This window comes from Thunnus thynnus, chromosome 8, assembly GCF_963924715.1.
Source record: "Thunnus thynnus chromosome 8, fThuThy2.1, whole genome shotgun sequence".
NCBI lineage: Eukaryota > Metazoa > Chordata > Actinopteri > Scombriformes > Scombridae > Thunnus > Thunnus thynnus.
Window position 1 is genome coordinate 2,903,425 of NC_089524.1, and position 21,540 is coordinate 2,924,964.

At 38.7% G+C, this 21,540-nt stretch overlaps 1 protein-coding gene across 9 annotated transcripts in view; it reads left to right on the top strand.

Moving 5' to 3' along the window:
- Positions 1 to 21,540, top strand: part of mast2 (microtubule associated serine/threonine kinase 2) — a 202,339-nt gene that overhangs the window by 155,538 nt on the left and 25,261 nt on the right. For 7 of the 9 annotated variants that reach the window (XM_067596126.1, XM_067596128.1, XM_067596130.1 and 4 more), the window contains 4 exons: positions 368 to 522; positions 12,359 to 12,434; positions 12,937 to 13,146; positions 19,559 to 19,660. In XM_067596126.1, coding sequence (XP_067452227.1) covers positions 368 to 522; positions 12,359 to 12,434; positions 12,937 to 13,146; positions 19,559 to 19,660 — 543 coding nt within the window. The remainder of the gene's footprint in view (positions 1 to 367; positions 523 to 12,358; positions 12,435 to 12,936; positions 13,147 to 19,558; positions 19,661 to 21,540) is intronic. The other 2 variants (XM_067596127.1, XM_067596129.1) reach the window with 1 other exon arrangement.

Consider the following 21,540-nt stretch of genomic DNA (forward strand, 5'->3'; position numbering starts at 1 on the left):
TTAAAATAAAACTTTGAGTGAGGATTAATGAAAGTTTTAAGCAGTGATTTAAAAGACGTCAGTGACTCTGCAGCTTCAGATCTTCAGACAGGAAGTCGTTACCGCCGTTAACTTGCCAGTGTGAACCAGTGTAAACTGGAGAACAAACCAGTCGTCCGTTACTGCTGGTTAACTCTAACAGAAGCTCCGGCGCTGGTCGTAACCTTCTCTCCGTGTCTCCTCCTACTGGAACCAGTTAAACTTAAACCGTGGAGGCTAACCCGGCCTAGCCTAGCTCCCGCCTAACCCCCCCTCCTCCCCCCGCCCCCCCGCAGTAGCTCCAGTGCTGGTTGTAATCTGTGCTCCCTCTGTGCTCCTCCTCTCACAGTCCTCCTGTTCATCTCAGGAGAAGCTGCACCAGCTGCCCTTCCAGCCCACTCCGGACGAGCTGCACTTCCTCACCAAACACTTCAGCTCCGAGAGCATCACGGACGAGGAGGGACGCCGCTCCCCCGCCATGAGACCGCGCTCCCGCAGCCTCAGGTAGGACCATGACGTCACAAACACCTGCAGGAACACTGTGTGTGTCTCTGCAGCAAGCAGCAACCGACACAGCGCTTCCTGCAGCCGCAAAACACCAGTTATTAAATCTATATGTTATAAATTTAGTTTGGTTTGGAGTTTATTCATTGTAGCTGTGAAGATGAGCACAGTTCAGAGGTTCAGGTGTTCTGGATCTGTTATAACGTCAGTGTTTAATAAATGGAGATTTATCACTAGATTAAAACCAGTTGCACCTCACAGACTGGTTCTCATGTAGAGACGAGTTATTAATAAATATTTACAACTACTAAACGCTGCATATTAACCTGAGAGCTGTTTCATGAGCTTGCTGATATATAATCTGTTGAGACTGAACAGTAAAAGAAGAGTTAAACACTGAACCTCAAAGTACAAAACAAATATCACTAAAACACAGATGTTCCTGCAGGTGTGCAGACAGAAATAAGATTTGTTAAGATTTTTATATCTTTTGGCCCCTAAAAGTGTTTGTTTTTTATAGAAGTGATGTCACAGCTTGTGATGCTACACTGACTTCCTGTTTACATAGTTTTCAGATGTTTCCTAGCAACCGATTCACACATTAATTAAGTGTTTACTAGATGAGACATTTCTTAAGTTTTAATGGTGCAACCTGATTTGCTGAATCACTTCATACACAAACTTATTGGATTTCTGATTATCTGCTGCAGCTCAGGTCTGACGCCTGAATACAAATACGTTATTCTTCAAAGCACAAATAGTGGGTTTTTATACGAATATTTAAAGTTATTTGTTGGGGTGTTCCCCAGAGATAAAGCTGAGCTACTGACACTAGCAAAGTGCTCTTAAAGACTCTTCATCACCTGTTGTTCCTCTTCTCCTTTACACAAAGTTAGGTCGTAAAAAAAAAGACAATAAATGAAAAGTGCAAAGCAAGAATCACTGTTGAAGTTCCTCCCTACACGTTATAAGGTAGTTTATTCATGAACACTTTAATTTTCTAAAACTGAAAGTGTAATAAAAACAAAAACAGGATTTTTAAGCCTCTTTATGCTTTTATTTGAATACAAATACAGATACAAATACAAATACTGGGATCTCTGCACAGTGCCTAGTGTCTACGTCATAATCTCATCTTTAAGAAACAAATCAATTCATTAATTAAATCCACTTTGTCTTCACCCATCGCCCCATGATCTGGAGAAAGTTATGACTTTATTTATTGTCTCATTGAGCAACATGTTGGTATCAGTCAGTCGTCATTTTCTGCTGCTCGACCTCTCAAAGGCACCAAAAAGAGAGGAGAAACTCTCCTCATTAGCTTCTAGTGCAATTAAGACTTTAATTTAAAATCTTATTGTCTTAAAGTCATTTTGCATCTCTTTGACATCCTCACATCTCCTCTACAGCAGGTGTTTGCAGTGTTTTCACCTGAAACTGATGCTACTGTTAGAAATATCGTCATAACTGCCTTCATTAGCTGTCGACATTTGGACCTGAACTTTCTTTGCTTCTTATTTCACTGCAAATTTTTTAGCCTTGAAACTTGTACAACACTTTGTCCAGCCGATGTTGTTTTTTGAAATATTCTTCCTAAATAACTGATAGATATAAGACAAAAATAATGCTAATAAACAGAGAACTGTAGTCTGAAAGAATGACCTGAAGAGACTGGTTGGATGGACAAACATTAGCCTACTGTGTGTCCGTCTTCAGAAAGGTCAGATTCATCTCCCTCATATGTTCATATCGCTGACGTTCACCTTCCACCTGTGGTTTCATTCATTCTGTCCATCTGCAGCTCTCCATCTGTCAAAAGCCTCTTTAAGATTTCACCCACTTTACCCATTAACAGTCTGTCGCTGCCTTTTCCCATGTCAAACCTCCTCCTCCTCCTCCTCCTCGTTCTTCTTCTCTCCTCTGCTTGATCTCACCTCTGTTTCTTCTTTATCTTCATCTCTGTTACTTTACTGGGAGATATTGAATTCTTACATCCTCTGAGATGAAAGAGGGCGAGATTAGAAAGGCGAGAGTTGCATGGTGTGTATCTGATTAGAGTCCCACTGTGTTTGTTGATTGATGTCAGGCTCCGTGTGTGTGTGTGTGTGTGTGTGTGTGTGTGTGTGTGTGTGTGTGTGTGTGTGCTATCTCAGGTAATCCACCATCTCCCTGTGTCCTTATTTAACCTTTCTCCGTCTTCTCTTAGAAAACATAACGGTAAAACATTGAAAAAGTTTGAGAATTAGCTGTTATAAAATGTTCCCGCCTTATCAGAGTTATCATAAAAGCGTTTACAATTACAGAGATGAAGAAAGCTGTGAAGAGAGCAGATATTCTTCATGGAGGTGACTTTGAAAAGTGTTTCCACTGTGTCTGACAGTCAGCCCCCATCATGTGCAGGGTGAATGAGCCTCAGTGGAAAGCCTGACATCACATTAGTCCACCAGCGGCGAGCATCTTTAAAAGCCTCTTCAGGAGCAGCCTGCAGACTGTCTGCAAGTGCAGATAAATAACCGACAGAAAGCTGCGGAGAGAGAGAGAGGCGGGGGGTCGTAATACAGATATACAGTTGTGAAGTGGAAAGAGCTATTTTAGACGCCGCTGGTTACAAAAGTAAATGTCCTGTTGGTTTTTTCCTATAGACAAATGATACGTGACTCACAGCTTGAATCAACATGAAACTCTCCCAGTTTAACCAGCAGTACAAAACATGAACAGCAGTGTTAGAAAATATCTGATTCTTTGATTAAAAAAAGTTATAGATCAAAGGAGGACTGTGTAGATAAAAACTTGGGCCTGTTGTTTTCATTTTAGAACATATTTTTCTATATTATTTATGATTATTAACTTGTGCTCGTATTCTCCCTTATTTTATGTATATTTTGATCGTTATGCACCACAACAACACAGCTAATTCATTTTATGTGCAAACCTACTTGGCAATTAACCTGATTCTGATTCTGAACTACAACTCCCATGATGCATTTCAGCATGAAAACATCCAATCAGTTCACCAAGCTCCACTAACGGTGAGCTGGAGTCAGTTTTGGATAAATTCAGTAACCATGGTGCTGCGTTTTGTTTACAAATACAACAACTAATTTACACCTCTGACTATCTTCGTCTCCATAGCAACGACAGCTGAGGCTCATGGGTATTGTAGTATTTATAGCCATTTATAGCCAAACTAATGGAAAAAGTTTGTTTACTCAGAAACAAAGTTAGAGTAATAATAACTAGTCCTGTGTTTCTGTGTTATGTAACATAGAGGATGATGTTTAAAGAAAAAAATCTAAATGGGAAAACACTCCTGGAACCAGCAGACGTTTGAATCCAGATCCAGACCAGTTTAAATACCTTAAGGAAGAAAATAGAGATGTGGTGAATGAAACAGATGGTTTGAAGCAGAAGAGAGAAATTCAATGAGTGAGAGGAAAGATGATGATGATGATGATGATGATGATGATGATGATGATTGGACCCAGGAGGAGGGGGGAGGGATCGAGGGAAGACATGTATTTTTAAGAGAGAGCGAATAAATAATTATGAGCTTCAGAGCACAATTATATGCTAATTTTATAGCTGTGCGGTGAAAGATGACAGTCACTCCCTTTAGTCTCTGTTCGTCTCTCATTTTTATTCGTCTCTCCCTCAGGCCTTCCTTCTCTCCCAAATCTAGTCTTTGTGTGCCGTATATCTATTACATATTCCTCTTCTCTTTATCTGTCCACCGTCCACTTCTCTACATATTTGCAGCTGACAGATTCTCATCCATCCATCATACACGCGTCATAGTTCGCAGTGACACTGATGAATCGTCTTCACGGTTCTTCAGTCGTGGCTCCTCATTGACTTCCTGTCTGGAAAACCACAAACTCTGTTCTATCACATACATCAGCTCTCACTTAACATATATAAAAACTACTGTCTCTCTGTTTCCACACAGGTCCAGAGTAAACAAACACGTCTAGCTCAGACTTTTCATCAAAATAATAATAAACGTCACTTCTTCTAGATCAGGGGCCATTTGAACCCATTTCCCACCAAATAAAACCCACCTGGAGCCATAAAATCTGTTTGGTCCCTAAAATGACACCACTTATAGTTACACTTATGTGTGAATATCTAAATAGGGGTACATATTTCACATAAACAAAAACGTGCAAATGTATTGTATTTTCTCAATATTAATTCAGCATTAACAACTTTTTTGATATTTTAAGGGAAAACATATTTTTGCTAGTTAGTTTGTCAACTATGTTATGAACAACCTGGACGCCATTACAGACTGACTACATGCTTTACTTTAGGTAACACACATGTTTAGGAGTTCTTGTGTTTATTCTGCCATTTTTGTTTTTTATATTTGATTTCGATGAGCTCTTGAAAGTTTGAATTTCCCTTCGGGGATCAATAAAGTTCTATCTATCTATCTATAGAATCTGCCAAGAACTTAATATTTTGCAGATATAATAGTGATACACTCGGCACTGTCATTAAGGTCAGGAGGAGTATTTTTAATCATAAATCTGCTTTACAGGTCATTAAGATAGTTTTAAGATATTTTATGCAAAACTCCAACCTGTGTGGATGTACGAAGTACCTCAAAGGAAATATCAGATATCAGAAGCAGCATGTTAATAAAACATCAGGTGTAACACAAACAGGTGAACTGTTCTCTCTCGTCAACAGTAAAAGCAAAATAAATCTGTCCATGAAGCATTAAAAGTTCTATTTTCATCAGAAATCTTTCCTTTTTTTGGATTTTTCCATCGTTAGCTTACCGGGGGTAGACTGCTCAAAAAATGCACTTGCCTGTTGCCTGGCAACGGCTCGAGATCACCTAACTCTCCAAAATAACAACTATTACATTAAAATAAACTAACTAAATAAAATAAAATAAATTAAAATTAAATAGCAGTTATTTATTGATATTTTGGGAGCCAAGGCAGAGGATTGAAAGAGCCGCGGGTTGCCGACCCTGTTCTAGACCTAAAAACCTGTGACTTATGTGTTCTTATTAGCTGGTAATGTATTTTAGTTTTGAATGATAATTGTAAGATAATAAATTGAGCAGCATGTTATTCAGCGTTTTTAGGGGCTTGAAACTCATGACTTTTATTCTCAAGAGGCAAAGCAGCTGATGTTTCCACAGTCTGCAGTTTAAAAGTAGTAAAAGTAGTTTAGAGAGTGTAAACTTCAAAACAGTAACTTAAAACTGAATTTAAATCAGTGTAAATAACTGTAATAACTACTACAGTACCGAAGCTGCTGCTGTAACACGACCAGTATTCACTGGTTCCAGTCGTTTATACTTTGCTGTTAAGCTGCTGACAGTTTTACTTCCTGCACAAATATCTCACATTAAAAACCTTCCACGGTGTCAAAGGGCGAATTTTTCTTCTTCATGTGAATCTTCTGCAGGAAATATCAAGTTCCACCAGCGGTCGCTTAACACCGATCGAAAAAAACTGCAAAGTAGAAACAGCTGGATTTAATGAGAGACTGAAAACATTATTTTTGTCGGAGAAGAGAAACTCGTATGACTGCAATAAAATGAGTGCAGTAAAAACGTACATTGTGCAGAATTTATCAAGATTAGCTCTGAAGCTAACAGTTGTTTTCATTATAGATTAATCTGCCGATTATTTTTCTATTAATCTTTATAGAAAATGTCAGAAAATCATGAAAAATGTTCGTCATGATGTCCCAAAACCCTTAATTAACATATAAAAGTGCTGTTTTATTCAACAAAACCCCAAAATATGAAGTTTATTATCATATAAGATGAACAAAAGCATCATAGATACATTTGAGAAGCTGGAACGAGTGAAGTTTTGGTTTATTTGCTTGAAAAATGACAGAATAGTTGCTGTTTAATCAACTGATTGTTGCAGCTCTAATCAAGCAAATTAAAACAGGAGCAGATAAGGACACACTAAAATATGATAAAATATAAAATTAGGGGAATTTCAAAATAAAGGCCTGTTTTTAAATAAAAGCCTCAGAAATCGTTTCAACGCTATTTTAGAATTTAGAGAATAAAATTTCTCTGCATTTTCTTCCTGCTGACAAACAGTTTGTGAGGTTTTTTTACTAAAAGATGTTTTCAGCAGGATCGTTACTATCATCACTGGGATGTTGAGGTTTCTGTGGTCATCACACACACACACACACACACACACACACACACACACACACACACACACACACACACCTCATCCACGTCCTGCCCAGCCTCTCTGTCACGGTCAATTAGGCCTCTCATTTCCCGAGTCGCCCGCCTCAGTTGTGAAGCATCAATGTTATTTTTCTCACACACACACACACATATAACACACACACACACACACACACACACAGACCATCTCCTCACACCCCCCCCCCCCCCCCCCACCCCCTCGCCTCACCGCCACCATCTGATTCGCTGTCTCGTCTGATTTACTTCAATTAGCCTCTCCACCAATAAGCTCTTTTGCATTTTGAGTGTCTTTTCTCACATGTGACATCACCACTTAGCTGAGGAGACGAAAGAAAGAAAGAAAAAAACAGAAAACGCCTTTTTCAACGACGTTTTAATCATCTGAACCCTGCAGGGTTGAAACATCTTTCGTCTTATATTTCATGTCATAAATATTTTCTCTCCTTACAGTCCTAACTTCTTGAGTTTACATCCCCGGAGAAACTCTCACACTACTTCTCCTAAAGCCTCCGTCTCCAAGGTCGTTTCTCAAAATAATGACGCAGACGTTTCGCGCGAGGATTGCCGCGAGGCGATTTTTATTTCCCATTACAGCAGAAATATAGCCATGTTCTAATTAGCCTTTGTCTGGCGTTCTCGTGTTATTCATCCAGGGGATTTCACTCCGACCTCCACCGCAGCTCGCTGTGAACGAGAGAAGCTTTATTTTAATAAAAAGGCTTCAGCTGCTCAGAGCAAGAAGAATAACACACACACACAGAGGAGGAGAAGAAGAAGATATTCTGTGAAAATTAAAGAAAGTACATAACAGCCTCCGGCAGTGAATCCATCTCTGTCTGGGCTAACCTTTACTTACTGAGCCCAGTGGCAGAGTCCACTGCCTTCTGATTGATTTCTCTTTCTTTTTTTTTCAAGAAACACACTCACGAAAGGAGAGTTTTAAAGTTGAGCTTCAGGTGATTGACGTACATCACTAGTGACGGCTGTGTGTGTGTGTGTGTTTGGTGATGTTTTCTTTGTTTAAAGGGTCGATTCACCCAAAAGTACAAATCAACAGTTTTCTCACGTATCTTTAGAATGAAGCTTTAATTTCCTCTTTTTAACTGAAGAACTGTTATCGTTCGCTAATTAATTGATCAGCAGACGTTTTGGCTTTGAGCAGGAGAAGCTCAGGTGGAATTAATATAAATTAACGATGGCTGCACCAGTTCCAGCTCTCTTATATCACTCACTTACTGAAGTGGCTTACTGGGACCATTAATTAAATGGATCCGTCTTTAATGTTGTTATTTACAGCTGCCATGTGAAAGGCTCTATTCCAAAGATGTTTCACATTAAAAGTCATTAATAAAAGTTCAACATTGATTGAAAAAATGGCAAAGTAGAAACAACTTCAACCTGGAGATACTTCAAAACTTTTACTTTATTGCCCACAAGAGTAAATTCATCTTGTAGCTGAAACATAAAAATGTATAAACTGGAATTTATTAGCCAATATTGATTGTCTTTGAGCACTTAAATCACAATTCCAGCCGTCACTATCATATCGTAGTGAAGACAGATACTTTAAAATTTAATAAAAACAAAATACAGCTGTTAGATCTGCATAGAGAGATACAGCTGTTCAAAAAATCTATTGTCACTCTGTTATCCAGGTGAATAAAGTTTTATCTCTTATCTTATTAGAGATAAGTGAGAATATTGTTGTTCTTAGAGTCTTAAAGAGAATTACAACAAGTTATTATCACGTTTTTGTTAATAGTGCAGTAAATTAGATATAAACAAAATAAAAAATCACAACAAGTTAAAACAAAAGAAAAATGGAAACATGTGAATGTGCTGTATTGTGTGTGTGTGTGTGTCACTCTGTGTGTTGTCATGGTGATAAATGGTCTCCATGACGTTTAGCTCATGTGTCACATTCAGGCTGTTCTCATTCCTATTAAGCTGGTAATTGGACTTTGAGCTGCCGATGGATGACTTAAAGCATTACCTCATCGCACAGGTCACGTGTGTGTGTGTTCGTGTGTGTGTGTGTGTGTGTGTGTGTGTGTGTGTGTGTGTGTGTGTGTGTGTGTGTGTGTGTGTGTGTGTGTGTGTGTGTGTGCACCAATGACTCATATTTACAAAAACATCTGGAGCCCTAAACTCACCTGCCTTCTCTTCACTTTGTAATATTCACTCTTTGTTCTGTTTTTTATAATAATTTGTATTATTTACTAAATTTAATATTTTTTTATTTTATCTTGCTTACATTTTTATTCAATTTATATAATTTTATATTATATTGACATTTGTTTTTTTCAGTCAGATTCACCATTATTAAGTTATTTTGCTCAGTTTAATAATAAAGTTTTAATCCTTCATCATCATTATTTTCTTCTTTAAAACAAGAGGGGAAAGTCCAGAACTTTTGTTTCAGTATGTTGGAATAATAAGAAAGAACAAGACAGAATAAAGTGTCAGCAACAAGAAAACCACACAAAATGTGAAATAATCTCATCTCACATTCAAATTCAAATAAGCTTTATTGACAGATCAGAAACAGTACAGACAGATGATTAATAATTATACAATAATATGCAAATATAAACAATAATATTAAATATTATTTTACAGATGTAATCACACAGAAACATTTACTACAGAGCTTATTTCTCTCAGATTATGACAAGATTTAATATATTTTGCAGTTTTTACTGCACATCGACTTTTCTCCCCACATAGACGGCACAGTTTCTGAAGATCAGGGAGGTGGATGGAGGTCTCTGGGGAGCCTGTTTCTATGGCCTGGCTGTGTCCACTCACCGTTTTTCTCATCTCGCTGTCAGATTTGTTTTCTTTAATGAAAAAATATGATTTTAGGACAAAATAACAACATGATTTATTAACATGTAGATGATCTTGTCGCGCACCAAACGCTAAAAATTGCAACTGCAATATTTAGAAGCAAATGTTTACAGTCATAAATGGGAGGAATGAATAATACAGCACACACACACACACACTGCCTGTCACCTGTCTCCATCCTCTATTCTCCTGAAAGTGAGACATAGAAAGGTCAAGGATATTGCTGCTGTCGCTATTTTGTCTGGTTGCAGAGAAAGGTTGGAGGGTTGAGGGGGTTGAGGGGGGTTTATGATAGAATAAGAAAAGAGAAAGCGTCCCAGGAGACAGGAAGTAGAGAGAAAATAGAGTCCGCTGATGGACGGATGGATTGATATTCTGTTTGAGGCTCGTATGGACTGAAGGAGACATCACTGTCTGCCTGTCAGGTCATGAAAACCCCCCCGAGAACTGACGGACACTCGCTGCAGTGAGGCGGCTGAGCGGTAGACCTCCTCGGTTCACCGCTGACAGCCACACACACACACGCACACACACACACACGCACACACATGCTCTCAGTCCATCAGGTCTCCAGAGGTGTCTTCTTTGTCTGTGCAGCCATGTGAGTCCAGAGGTTGTCATGGTCTTCAGTTTACACCACCAAAGACGCACATATGATGAAGACCCCCGAGGTCCTGTTAGTACATGTGACCATCATCCTCCTCCTCATCCTCCTCATCCTCCTCCTCTGGTGACCTGACCAGTCCTATCTGTCACACCAGACTGGTCACATCAGTCTCTGCAGCTCAGGAACAGCTCTTAAACACATCTCGTAGAGTCTTAAATATAAAATATAAAAAATATCTTCTCTTTCCTGCTGTAGGGAGTCATGTTAGTTAACACCTGTAAATAAAAGGTGCTGCAGGAAGCTTTTGAATCCTTTGTTGTGGAGTTTCAGTCATCAGACCTGCAGCTACAGCAGCTAAGAAGCTAATCGTCTTATAGTTTTATAATTGGCAGGTTTAAATAAATGAGTTTATCATTTTTCATTCAGACATTTCTTCCACTTGAAGAACTCCATCTTTAATTAAAGTGAATGTAATTGAATTGATGTTGCGTTAATTTAATTAATTATATCATTTGGAATTAGTCAGATTGGAACCAATTTGTTGATTAATCGATTAGTCAGCTGACTAATTGTTCGATTAATTGTTTCAGTCTCTTTTTTTTTTAAGCAAAAATGGTGAAAAAAGCCAAATATTCTCTGGTTGAAGCTTCTCAAATGAGACGATTCACTGCTTTTCTTTTTCATCCTTTTGTGTCAATAAAATATAATGTAATCAATAATGAAAACAATTGTTTGTAGCCTCAGAATTATTGTCATATATTGCTGGGAAGAACTGAAAAAACATTGATATATTTATAAAGAACATTAGGCCTCATTGTCCCTTCATATTTTTAAGCTTTAGCCTCTATGATCGTGATTGTGACTTAAAATAAATAGTCAATATCTACTATGATGTGATTCATATGTTTGAAGCCTGAAAACAACCCAAATATAAATATATTCTGTTACATAAAACTGAAAGAAAAATCAACATTATATTTATTTCAACATTGGGCATCCTGCACATCTTTAAACATTATTTTCTGACACCAGAGTGTGAAAACACTCGCTGAACGGAGAAGAGCATCAACGATCAACATACAATATACTAATTCAGATTATGACACTGGCGTTTTTGTGACGTAGGCAACATGGAGGTCGATGCATCTGTGTCTGTTTGTAGATTTAAATACATAAGACGCCAGGATTTGTAGCTTTGCTCTGTATCACAAACCAAATAACCCAAAATCTGTGTTTTTATTTAATTATACCTCCCGGAGTATGATGCTAATCGTTTTAGCATTCTCCATTCACATACATGAAACGGTTAGCATTAGCTTAAACGCTTTGCTATTAACTACCAAATCTATCCAATGGACCCTACTTGGTTTAAAGCTTGAATAATCCACTATCTAACAAACTAGGTTAGACCACCTGAAACTGTGTTTTTATTTAACTATACCTCCTGGATTATGGCGCTAATCGTTTTAGCATCTTCCATTCACATACATGAAACGGTTAGCATTAGCTTTTCAATTCAAAACTTTTGAGCTTATTATCAATTACCCCAGTGGTCTACTAGTTATCTTGACTAATCAGCTAACTGGGAGACTAGAGTAGACCACACATATCTGTTTTTATTGAACTATACCTTCCACACTACGAAGCTAAGTGTTTTAGCATCTTTCATTCACTTACATGAAACGGTTAGCATTAGCATTGCTATGCTACACTTTTGAGCTACTTATCCACTCCGTGATTAATACAGATTTGGATGGTGTACCCAAGTCTGCTAGTTAACTAAACACAGTAACTTTCAAACCAAATCAGGCTAATTTGAATTCTCATTCTAGCTAAAAGCAAAGAAAAGTGCACTGCATTGTTTTCTCATGAGGGGAGATGAGAGTAAGTGTTGTAAAGTCAGCTTGACCAGATAGCCACGTCAATCATCTTTCTCTTAAATATGATTGGGCAGATATTTATTACGTAATAAATTCCCCTAGTTTAGCCCCTTTCTAAAGAATTATATAGGCTATGTCAAAGGCTGTGTTCTCATAGTTTTTAGGTGTTTACTATATGCACATTAGATCCCAAATTACTTGATTAATAGCCAATCATGGATTTTTCTTTCCAGGGGCTTTAAGACATCTATGACCTGACTCATCTGGATTTGTGTGTTTGTTTCTGTTTTGTTTCAGTCCCGGCCGCTCGCCGATCTCCTTCGACCATGAGATCGTAATGATGAACCATGTGTACAAGGAGAGGTTCCCCAAGGTTAGTACTGTAACACACACTTCCTGTACACAATAAAATCACTGAGGATTGAGCACGTTTAATTGGACAAGACATAGAAACACGTCACAGGACACAATTTGTTGTTTTCCTTGATGATTATGTGTGTTTGAGACTTAAAGATTGTGTCATTTTTGTCAATTTACCCACAAAAAATGTTGATTTATGTCTAGATTGTGTAGATTTAGACAAATATTTGTTTCTATATTTGTGTAAATATGCTGTTATGAAGATGTAATATGGTCTTATAGGACTTTCAGGATGTTTATATCATAGTATCATGGTGCCAAATATTCCTTTTTTGAACTATTAATTAGTCAATTAGAAAGATTTTTCTCCGATATATGACGTGATATTGTCTATACATGTCTCTCCATGTGTCTGGTATTCGTTTACCTCTTCGGTGACTCATCCCTCTCTCCCCCCATCTGTAATTGCCTCCCCCCTCCTATCCTCCTCTCCTCCTCCTCCTCCTCCCCTTCAGGCAACGGCTCAAATGGAGGAGCGTCTGGCTGATCTGCTCTCCTCCTCGGCCCCGGATAAGGTCTGCCCGCTGGCCGACGGGGTCCTGAGCTTCATCCACCATCAGCTGATAGAGCTGTCCAGAGACTGCCTGGAGAAAAGCAGAGAGGGCCTCATCACCTCCCGATACTTCTACGAGCTCCAGGAGAACCTGGAGAAGCTGCTGCAAGATGTAAGTCCTCCGACGGTTTATTCACCTCCCTGCAAACTACAAACTGTCAGTAATCCTCTCTAAGTATCTCTCAAATAGAAGTACATGAAGTTAAGAAACTGTGTGTAAGATTCGAATTAAATAGCAGCTTAATTTTACTCCGAGTGCATTTTCTTATCAAACTGAAGAGCACAACAGTGAAAATAAGTGTCACAATGAACCAAACAGTTTTGGAAAAGATAAAGAATTATTACACCCCTTCATATTCAAAGAACAGACTCTAGTAAGTCTGATTAATATTTTTTAAACAATAATTACAAGGTAAGTTTCTTTACGTAGGACCTTTTAAACACAGACAACTCATAGTATCTGCATAAGTGGCTGACAGATGTTGTGTCACATGACTGTAATTTTCACATCCATCAAAGGTGAAGTGTTGCATTTAGGGATTTCTAGCAAAAAGTAGCATGTGTGCTGTGAATTCTTTGTTGCATTTTTGGCGCCAAATTGTGCACAAATAAAGAAATATTTCAGGCACAGCATTTATTTTACAGGTCCAACAGTTTCCTAATAATTTCCTACAAGGGAACTGATCTGTCACTGTACATTTTTAGTAAGTTCACAGGAAAGGACTGAATATTATATTTCCAATGAATAATAATAATAATTCCAATTAACTGCTAACATAGCAACTCTTCTAGTCAGTGCACAGCAGCTAAACATGCAAATATGTAGAATTTCTTTAGAGGAAATACATACAAATAAACTAATATGAAGATAAACTCAGCAACACAGCCACCATAACTGCTTCAATCTCTATAAATGCTGTAAATAGAAGCAAACTTCCTGTAACATCAGCAGGATTTTCAGACCCTTAAAATTAAAGTTTTACTCCTTTTCCTGCGTTGAGGATGACATGTGATGAAGACATCATGACTGCAGCACCTTCTCAGTCACACTCGGTTTACCGCGGAACAACTCACAGACGTGTGACGCATTCCCTCGTTCACCATGTGATGTCATATGAAGAAAAACTGTGCCCCCCCCCCCCCAAACACACACACACACACACACAAAACTCCCTCAGAGCTCACACATTCCTCCACACACACACACACACACACACACACACACACCTGCTGTCTGTTTACTACAAGCAAACCACTCTGATTTGCTAATCACAGCGTGAGATGATGAGACAGTTTTTGTGTATTTTTGTGTATTTTTGTGTTAAATATATTTACATGTGTGTGTGTCAGTGGTGACATCTCTATTAGCTCAGTTTTCCAGTTTGCCTGAGGGGCGACATTATGGCTCCCAAAGGCCTCTTATTGACCTTCTGTTCTACTGGGACACACACACACACACACACACACACACACATATACATACAAAATATCTCTCAATCATACACACACATATATGCAGGCCGACACACACACACACACACACACACATCCTACCCGATTTTAATTTCACACTCCAGCAGTCACCGGGGGCTGACAGATGACTCTCCCAGAGGAGCAGGAGGGGTGAAGGAGGTGCAGTCGGAGGGTTTTTTTTTGGGGGGGGGAGATGGGCGGGGATATAAAGGGGGGGGGGGGGGGATTCCTCCGCTCGTGATTGGCCCGGCGGGCTCACGGAGAGGGGAAGGTGGGAGAGTGTGCGTGCGTGAAGCCTGTTCGAATGCTTTTGGAGGTGTGTGTGTGTGTGTGAGGAGGAACCGGACTTGAACACATCTGGACACAGACGCCGAAGCTGCAATGCGGGCTCGATGATGATGATGATGACATCACCAATTAGGCGGCGTTAAGGTTGTTGTTTTTTGGAGCAGACAGTCAGACAGAGGATGAAGATGAAGATGAGGCCGTGAGCAGGTGGACGTTTGCGTCCTGCGTCGTTTATGGAACGTTGTTTTTTCGGAGGGTTTTGTTGTTTTTCGGTGGAGACATGTCTCGCATCTCGTGGCAAAGGAGGCTGGAGGAAGAAGAGGAAGAGGAGGAGGAGGTACCGGAGGACGTGATGAGGAGGAGCGAGTGGAAGGTGTTCACTCACTGCTGGGAGGAGGAAGAGGAGGAGGAGGAGGAGGGAGACGCAGACTATGCAGTTGAGTCAATTTGATTCAGTCGAGCTGTAAAAGTCGTTTACACTGAGGATGAAGATGATGAGGCTCGTAGCTTCTCAACAGTTTTGAGCAGATTGAAACACGTCAGCTGATGTTTTTTTAATAGATAGTTACGATAAATGAACGCTCTTCATCATTAAAACCACTCAGCTAAGTTTGCTTCTGCTTTAAACTTCAGCTGCTGCTTTGTTAGTTTGCTCAGTTTTCAGTTGGTTTTAACTTCCTGTCACACAGAAACCAACTAGCAGAACTTGTCTGAACTCTTTTTGTAAGTATTGTGATGATTTATTCAGACAGAACAATCATACGAGCTCGATGACAAATACATTAATTATTGAGTCGTCTTGTAATCAGTCAGCTGCTGTTTTTTTTTTTCCAGTTTCTTGTTAATAATTCAGACTTTTTAATGAGTCATCAGGCCAATTTCATGATATATTGTATTCTGATAGATTTTTGTCGCACTTAATGATCAATTAATACTGTGACAGTATGCTTTATATTATACATTCATGTGCTAATTAGTTCCTGAAGATGTTCTGCAACTTTGAAGGACTTTACTCAGTGTTAGTTTCTCCGTTCAGGACACTGAGCTGTTTTCAGTTATGAAACTTAAAGAACTGTTGAATCCGTTTAGTTTGAGTTTAGTGTCAGACAAACTCTTCAGTATCTGGACTGAGATAAACTTTGTGTTTTATGCTGCTGTTGATCATTTTAAAGGGTCAGTTCACCCAAATCACAAACACAAAAAACAACATTTTCAGTATCAAACCTGCTGACAGCTTTAGTTTCAATCAGAGGTGACTGACATGAATAAAATCACAGTATATGTAACTTTATATTGTGATATGAATATATGTAAAAGTATATAATGATATGGAAGTTCATCTGGAAAAACTATTTATAAATAACCAAATATAAATTCTGTTTTTTGTTTATCCAGTTAATTAAATGAGTTTGATGCATAAATAAGCAGAGATTTTAAAGAGAAAGATGCTGAACTGTACTTACACATTTCTATCATCTCATATATTTATCATCGTATCACCCAAACCTGCTTTCATGCTTCCTGAAATCTCACTTTAAAAATGACATTTGAAAAACTTGTTTTGAAAGAAACATGTTTATCTCCCAGTTATACAGACGAGTCAACAGCAAAACTTTGACTTTCTTCATTTGACAACTTTTCATCCTCTTCCTGTCTCAGCTCACATCATTATAATGTGCATTATTACGCATTATAATGTGCATTATTACACATTATAATGTGCATTATTACACATTATAATGTGCATTATAATGTGTTATTAAACCATCTCTCCCCTGTTAGAATGTAGTTTTCTTCTGTCCTTCTGCTCTTGACATCTCACTTCTCTGCCTTTGTCCTCCTTGCTTATCCATTACTTTATTCATCCATCCGTTCTCTCTCTCCTCATGTCATGACCCCATTACAGAGCTCACAGGAGGCCGCCTCACCTCTTCTCCACCTCCGTCTCTCCTTCTCTCCTTCTCCTGCTCTTGTCTTTTGTTTCTCCTCCACCTTTACCCCTCTCCTCCTCCTCCTCCTCCTCTTTCCGTCTCTCTTCACCTCCGACGCTCGTCCTCTCCTCCTCTCCCCTCATCCATCCCTGTCACGGAGGCCTTAGTGACCTGCCTGGCGGTCACTATGGCAACCTGCGTCCCAGGCCTTCCTCTGGGAGACCCTGTTAGACTCCTGTAGGTCACCTGAGGGCAGAGGGGAAGACGTAGCGCCGACTGAGCAGTCAGCGAGCGTCGATGGTTCACTCTGACTCTTGTTCATCAGAGTAAATACAGATGCAAACATCTGGTTTTAATTGGCTTTCAGCTGGTGGAAACATCACCTCGTAGTGGCCGTTAGTCTCGTTTTACAGCTCAGACAATTATTATTGGATGAACTGAAATAAAAGTATCAGTAGAAGAATAAAAAGTCATTAGTTGCAGCCTTGGTTGTATTTAATTATGTTTTTCACCATCATCTAAACTTCATTACTGACAGTTTTGAACCATTTTTGCCACAAATTTATTTACTAGATCCAAAACAACAACCGTTGTCTTGTTTCCAGGGTAACAACAGGTGCAACAAGACAAGCAATCTTTTTTCTATGCAGCTATCTCAGTATTTGTGCATCAGAATGAAGATAATTTGAAAAAACCTGCAATATTACATTTGTAAATTTTCACTTTTTCATGTTTTTAATATAAACACAATAAAACCTGAAACATTTTTAAGCATCTTTGACAAACATCCCTCAGATTTGATGAGTTAGATTATGAACTGAACAAGATATTTGACGGTTGAAATATATAATTGTTAAAAACACTGAAAGGAATTACAATAAAAAACATTTTAAAAAATCTTCCTTAGAAATTAAATTAGTACTTATAACTATAAAAACAACACAAATACAACAAAAATGTATTTTAGTTGAGAATTTATATATTATGTATCATATTTATTTAGAAATTTTTACCAAAAATATACTTTTTTAAATAACTTTTTTAGAAATAAACTGTACTGAACTAAAATAAATAAACCAATAAATCACATATCTGATCACATATTCTGAACATTAGATGAGTTTTTCACTGTAAAAACACTGTATAAAATGATTATATTATATACTATAATGTGCTGTTATTGTTCTTCATCTTTGACAAACATCCCTCAAATTTGATTAGTTAGATTATGAACTGAATAAGATATTTGACAGTTGAAATATATAATTGTCAAAAACACAAAACTGACAGGAAATACAATAAAAAACTTAAATTTTAAACAGTCTCCCTTAGAAGTGAAATTAGTACTTATAACTATAAAAACAACAAAAATACAGCAAAAATGTATTTTAGTTGAGAATTGACATATTATTTATCATATTTATTTATAATCATTAACAAAAATATACTTTTTTTAGAAATAAACTATACTGAACTAAAATAAATGAATCAATAAATCATGTATAGTTTTTCACTGTAAAAACACTCCATATAAAATGATTATATTATATCCTATAATGTGCTGTTATTGTTCTTCATTTACTCATTTTCTTATCGTCTATGTGATGCAAAGAAAGTTTTTTTTCATCCATTATTCATGTGAAAACATTGACCTACAATACAAACCATATACACTGATATAATGTATCTGTATTAAACTAAAACTAGCCGATTATATCATATATAAAACATGTATACGAGCTGTTAAAGTACATTTTACATACTGTGTACCCACCAGGGACACTTTCACATTAGACATGCAGAGTTAAATATACAGTCTGTCACACACACACACACACACACACACACACACACACACACACACACACACACACACACATACACACTCTGACTGGTTAATTAGCCGCTGCACAGTGGGAGTCCGTCCCTCAGCTGTCCATTACTCACCGATCACTAGCCTGTACAGTCTCCTTCACACTTACACACACTGATACATTACTAGTAAAGTACATATCTCACCCTCCCCTCCAGGTTTCATTTCACTTATAAATTATTCAGGGGGGGGGGGTCCGGGGGGGGCTGTATCGGTCACCGCGGCTCTGTTAGACAAATAGCAACGAGCCGCCGCTGCCTCCTCTGTTAGCTGCATGACACATACATACATTTATACATTCATACATACATGCTGCATTCATAAACACACACACACACATATTACCCCCCCGAGAATGACACATGTGTTACAGTGGGTGGTTTGTAATTGTTACAGCTCACACACACACACACATACACACACACACACTTTCCTTCCAGCCCATTTCTTTCAGGGGGGGGATCAGTGTTTGCTCCAGATGTGTTTCCAGTCAGTTACAGTGGATTGCTGGGTAAATTGCTCTGTCTCCACACTGACAGACATTTCACGGTGGATATCAGGAGGCGAGGCGGAGGTGCGGTCTGATTTAGATTACCTCGCACTCGCAGGTGTCACCGGAGGAAAGAGTCCCTCCGTCCGTTTTGTCCTCAAAATGTTCGTTCTGCTTTGTTTGTGAAGGGCAAACAAAGTACAAGACGCACACACTCGCTGCACGGCTCCAAGGTCGTAGAATCAGGACGAAAAATCAGGATGATGAATTATTTAAGATATAATTAAAAATGGGATTTATTATGAGGTCACATGCTTTCATGTCGATGCATTAAAACTCATTCCTGTTGGATGAAAACTGTCTATTTCTTATGTTTAAAGACTGAAATACAAGGTAAAATGTTTCCTTACTGTACGATGCGAAGCTGAACTTCCTGTTGTTGTTTCGTGTGTGTGTGTTGTGTGTTCAGGCTCACGAGCGGTCAGAGAGCGTGGAGGTCACCTTCGTCATGCAACTCGTTAAGAAGCTGATGATCATCATCGCCCGGCCTGCGCGCCTGCTGGAGTGTCTGGTAAGAACAAAAAAAAAGCGACCGCAGAGAAGGACGGTCGAGGAAAAACGACGTCCTGACTGACTGACTGTTGTTAAAACACACGTCTGCACAGTGAAACATGTAGCAGACGAGGTTCACAAGTGTTCACAAATGTCTTATTTCTATCTAAAAACTGCATTTTACTTTTACTTATCGGGGACAAAGCTCATACACTGACGTCATTATGATGTAGTTGACAGAATATACGTAAAACTCTGCAAACAAATAAAACACAAGAAATGTAGCCGTTAGACAACATACATGACATAAAAACACGCTGTAAATACAGAAAACATAAACACACATGAAGAATACAGAAGTTTCCATAAAGAATAGTAAAAGGCTAAACGCTAGCTGTGTAGATGACATGTCCAGTAACGTTGGAATCATGTAAACACGTTAAAACTAAAGTAAAGATTTGAGGCCAAAGTATCCGAGCTCAACTGTCCACTTACTACCAGCTTTTCAGAGCTTTCAGCTGCATCTCCGGTCTTCATCATCAGCAGCTGAAACTGACTCAGATGCAGCTGAGCACATATAAAATAAACATAAACATTGTTTGTTTGTGCTTGTTCATCAGTTTTTAGTTGAATCTTCTGTATCTGACTGAGTTTCCTGTATTTACAGCGTGTTTGTTTATGCAGCGTGTGTGATGTTATATCAGTGAAAGTGTCTTTATTTGTGAGCTTAAATCTGCAGCTTATAAAAGAAGTTATTAAAACATTTCTAAGAGATGAGACTGAAGATTCAAATGTCACAAGCAAATACAAGAGACACAAAACATTCATTTAAGAATCATGTTAAGCATTAAAGAAGAAAGTGTCGCGTTATGTTGTTGGTCATGATTCTTTTTAATTAATTTCAGAATATTTGTACTTCAATTTTCTTCCATGTTTTAATGAGCTTGGTGCTGATTGGTTATCCTCAGCAGCTACACACACACACACTGAGAGTCCTCGCTGCATTTTAATCACACTGCTGCTGCGCTGTGGTGTAAATTAATGTGTGTGTTTGAAAGATTGCTATAAAAAAAAATATTACTAGTATTAACCGAAATAGCTTTTTCATATTGTGCAGCTCGGCTTAACGCGTGGTTAATAAACAATTTAGAGCCTTTCCCCCCCGCTCCTCGCTGTGAAACGATTCAAGCACAGCAATTCATTTGTGGACTTCCTGTGAGAATTTTAAATGAGGCTTATGTACACACACACACACACACACACACACACACACACATTAACACCTCTCCGCTGGCAAAGCGAAGGCTTTTTCCATTCTTCTCTTCCTCCTCCTCCTCCTCCTCACACAGCTCAGTCAGTTCTGCTGCACATCTGGAGCCAAATGAGTGAGTCTAACCTTGAGTCCAGATAGGGAGGCGAGAGAGGAGGAGGAGGAAGTGAAGAAGGGATGAAGACAATGAGGAGGAAACAAGTGTAGGAGATAGAGGGGTAATTGGAGGGGCAGTGGAGGGTGAGGTGACTAATCACATGCAGCTGAAGCCGTGACACCGTACAGGATGGGTTTTTACAAATGGAAGCACACAGATGGAGAGAGTGTGTGTTTACATGTATACACTACATACTGTATGTGTGTGTGTGTGTATGTGTGTGTGTGTGTGTATGTGTGTGTGTGTTGTGGAGGAGGGGATGTAACAGCAGGACTCTCTACAGTATCTCATACTGTATCACTACTCAGCTGTGTTTCACTCTGCTGTTGCTGTAGAGTCTAAAGGTTTATTATCCAATCAGGAGGCGTTTTTATTGTTGCACACAGCGATTTTAATGAATCACAACCGTACAAGTGATGTTGTCTCAGAGGTTGATAAGCAGGACGACTCAGTTCAAGACTAAACTAAGACC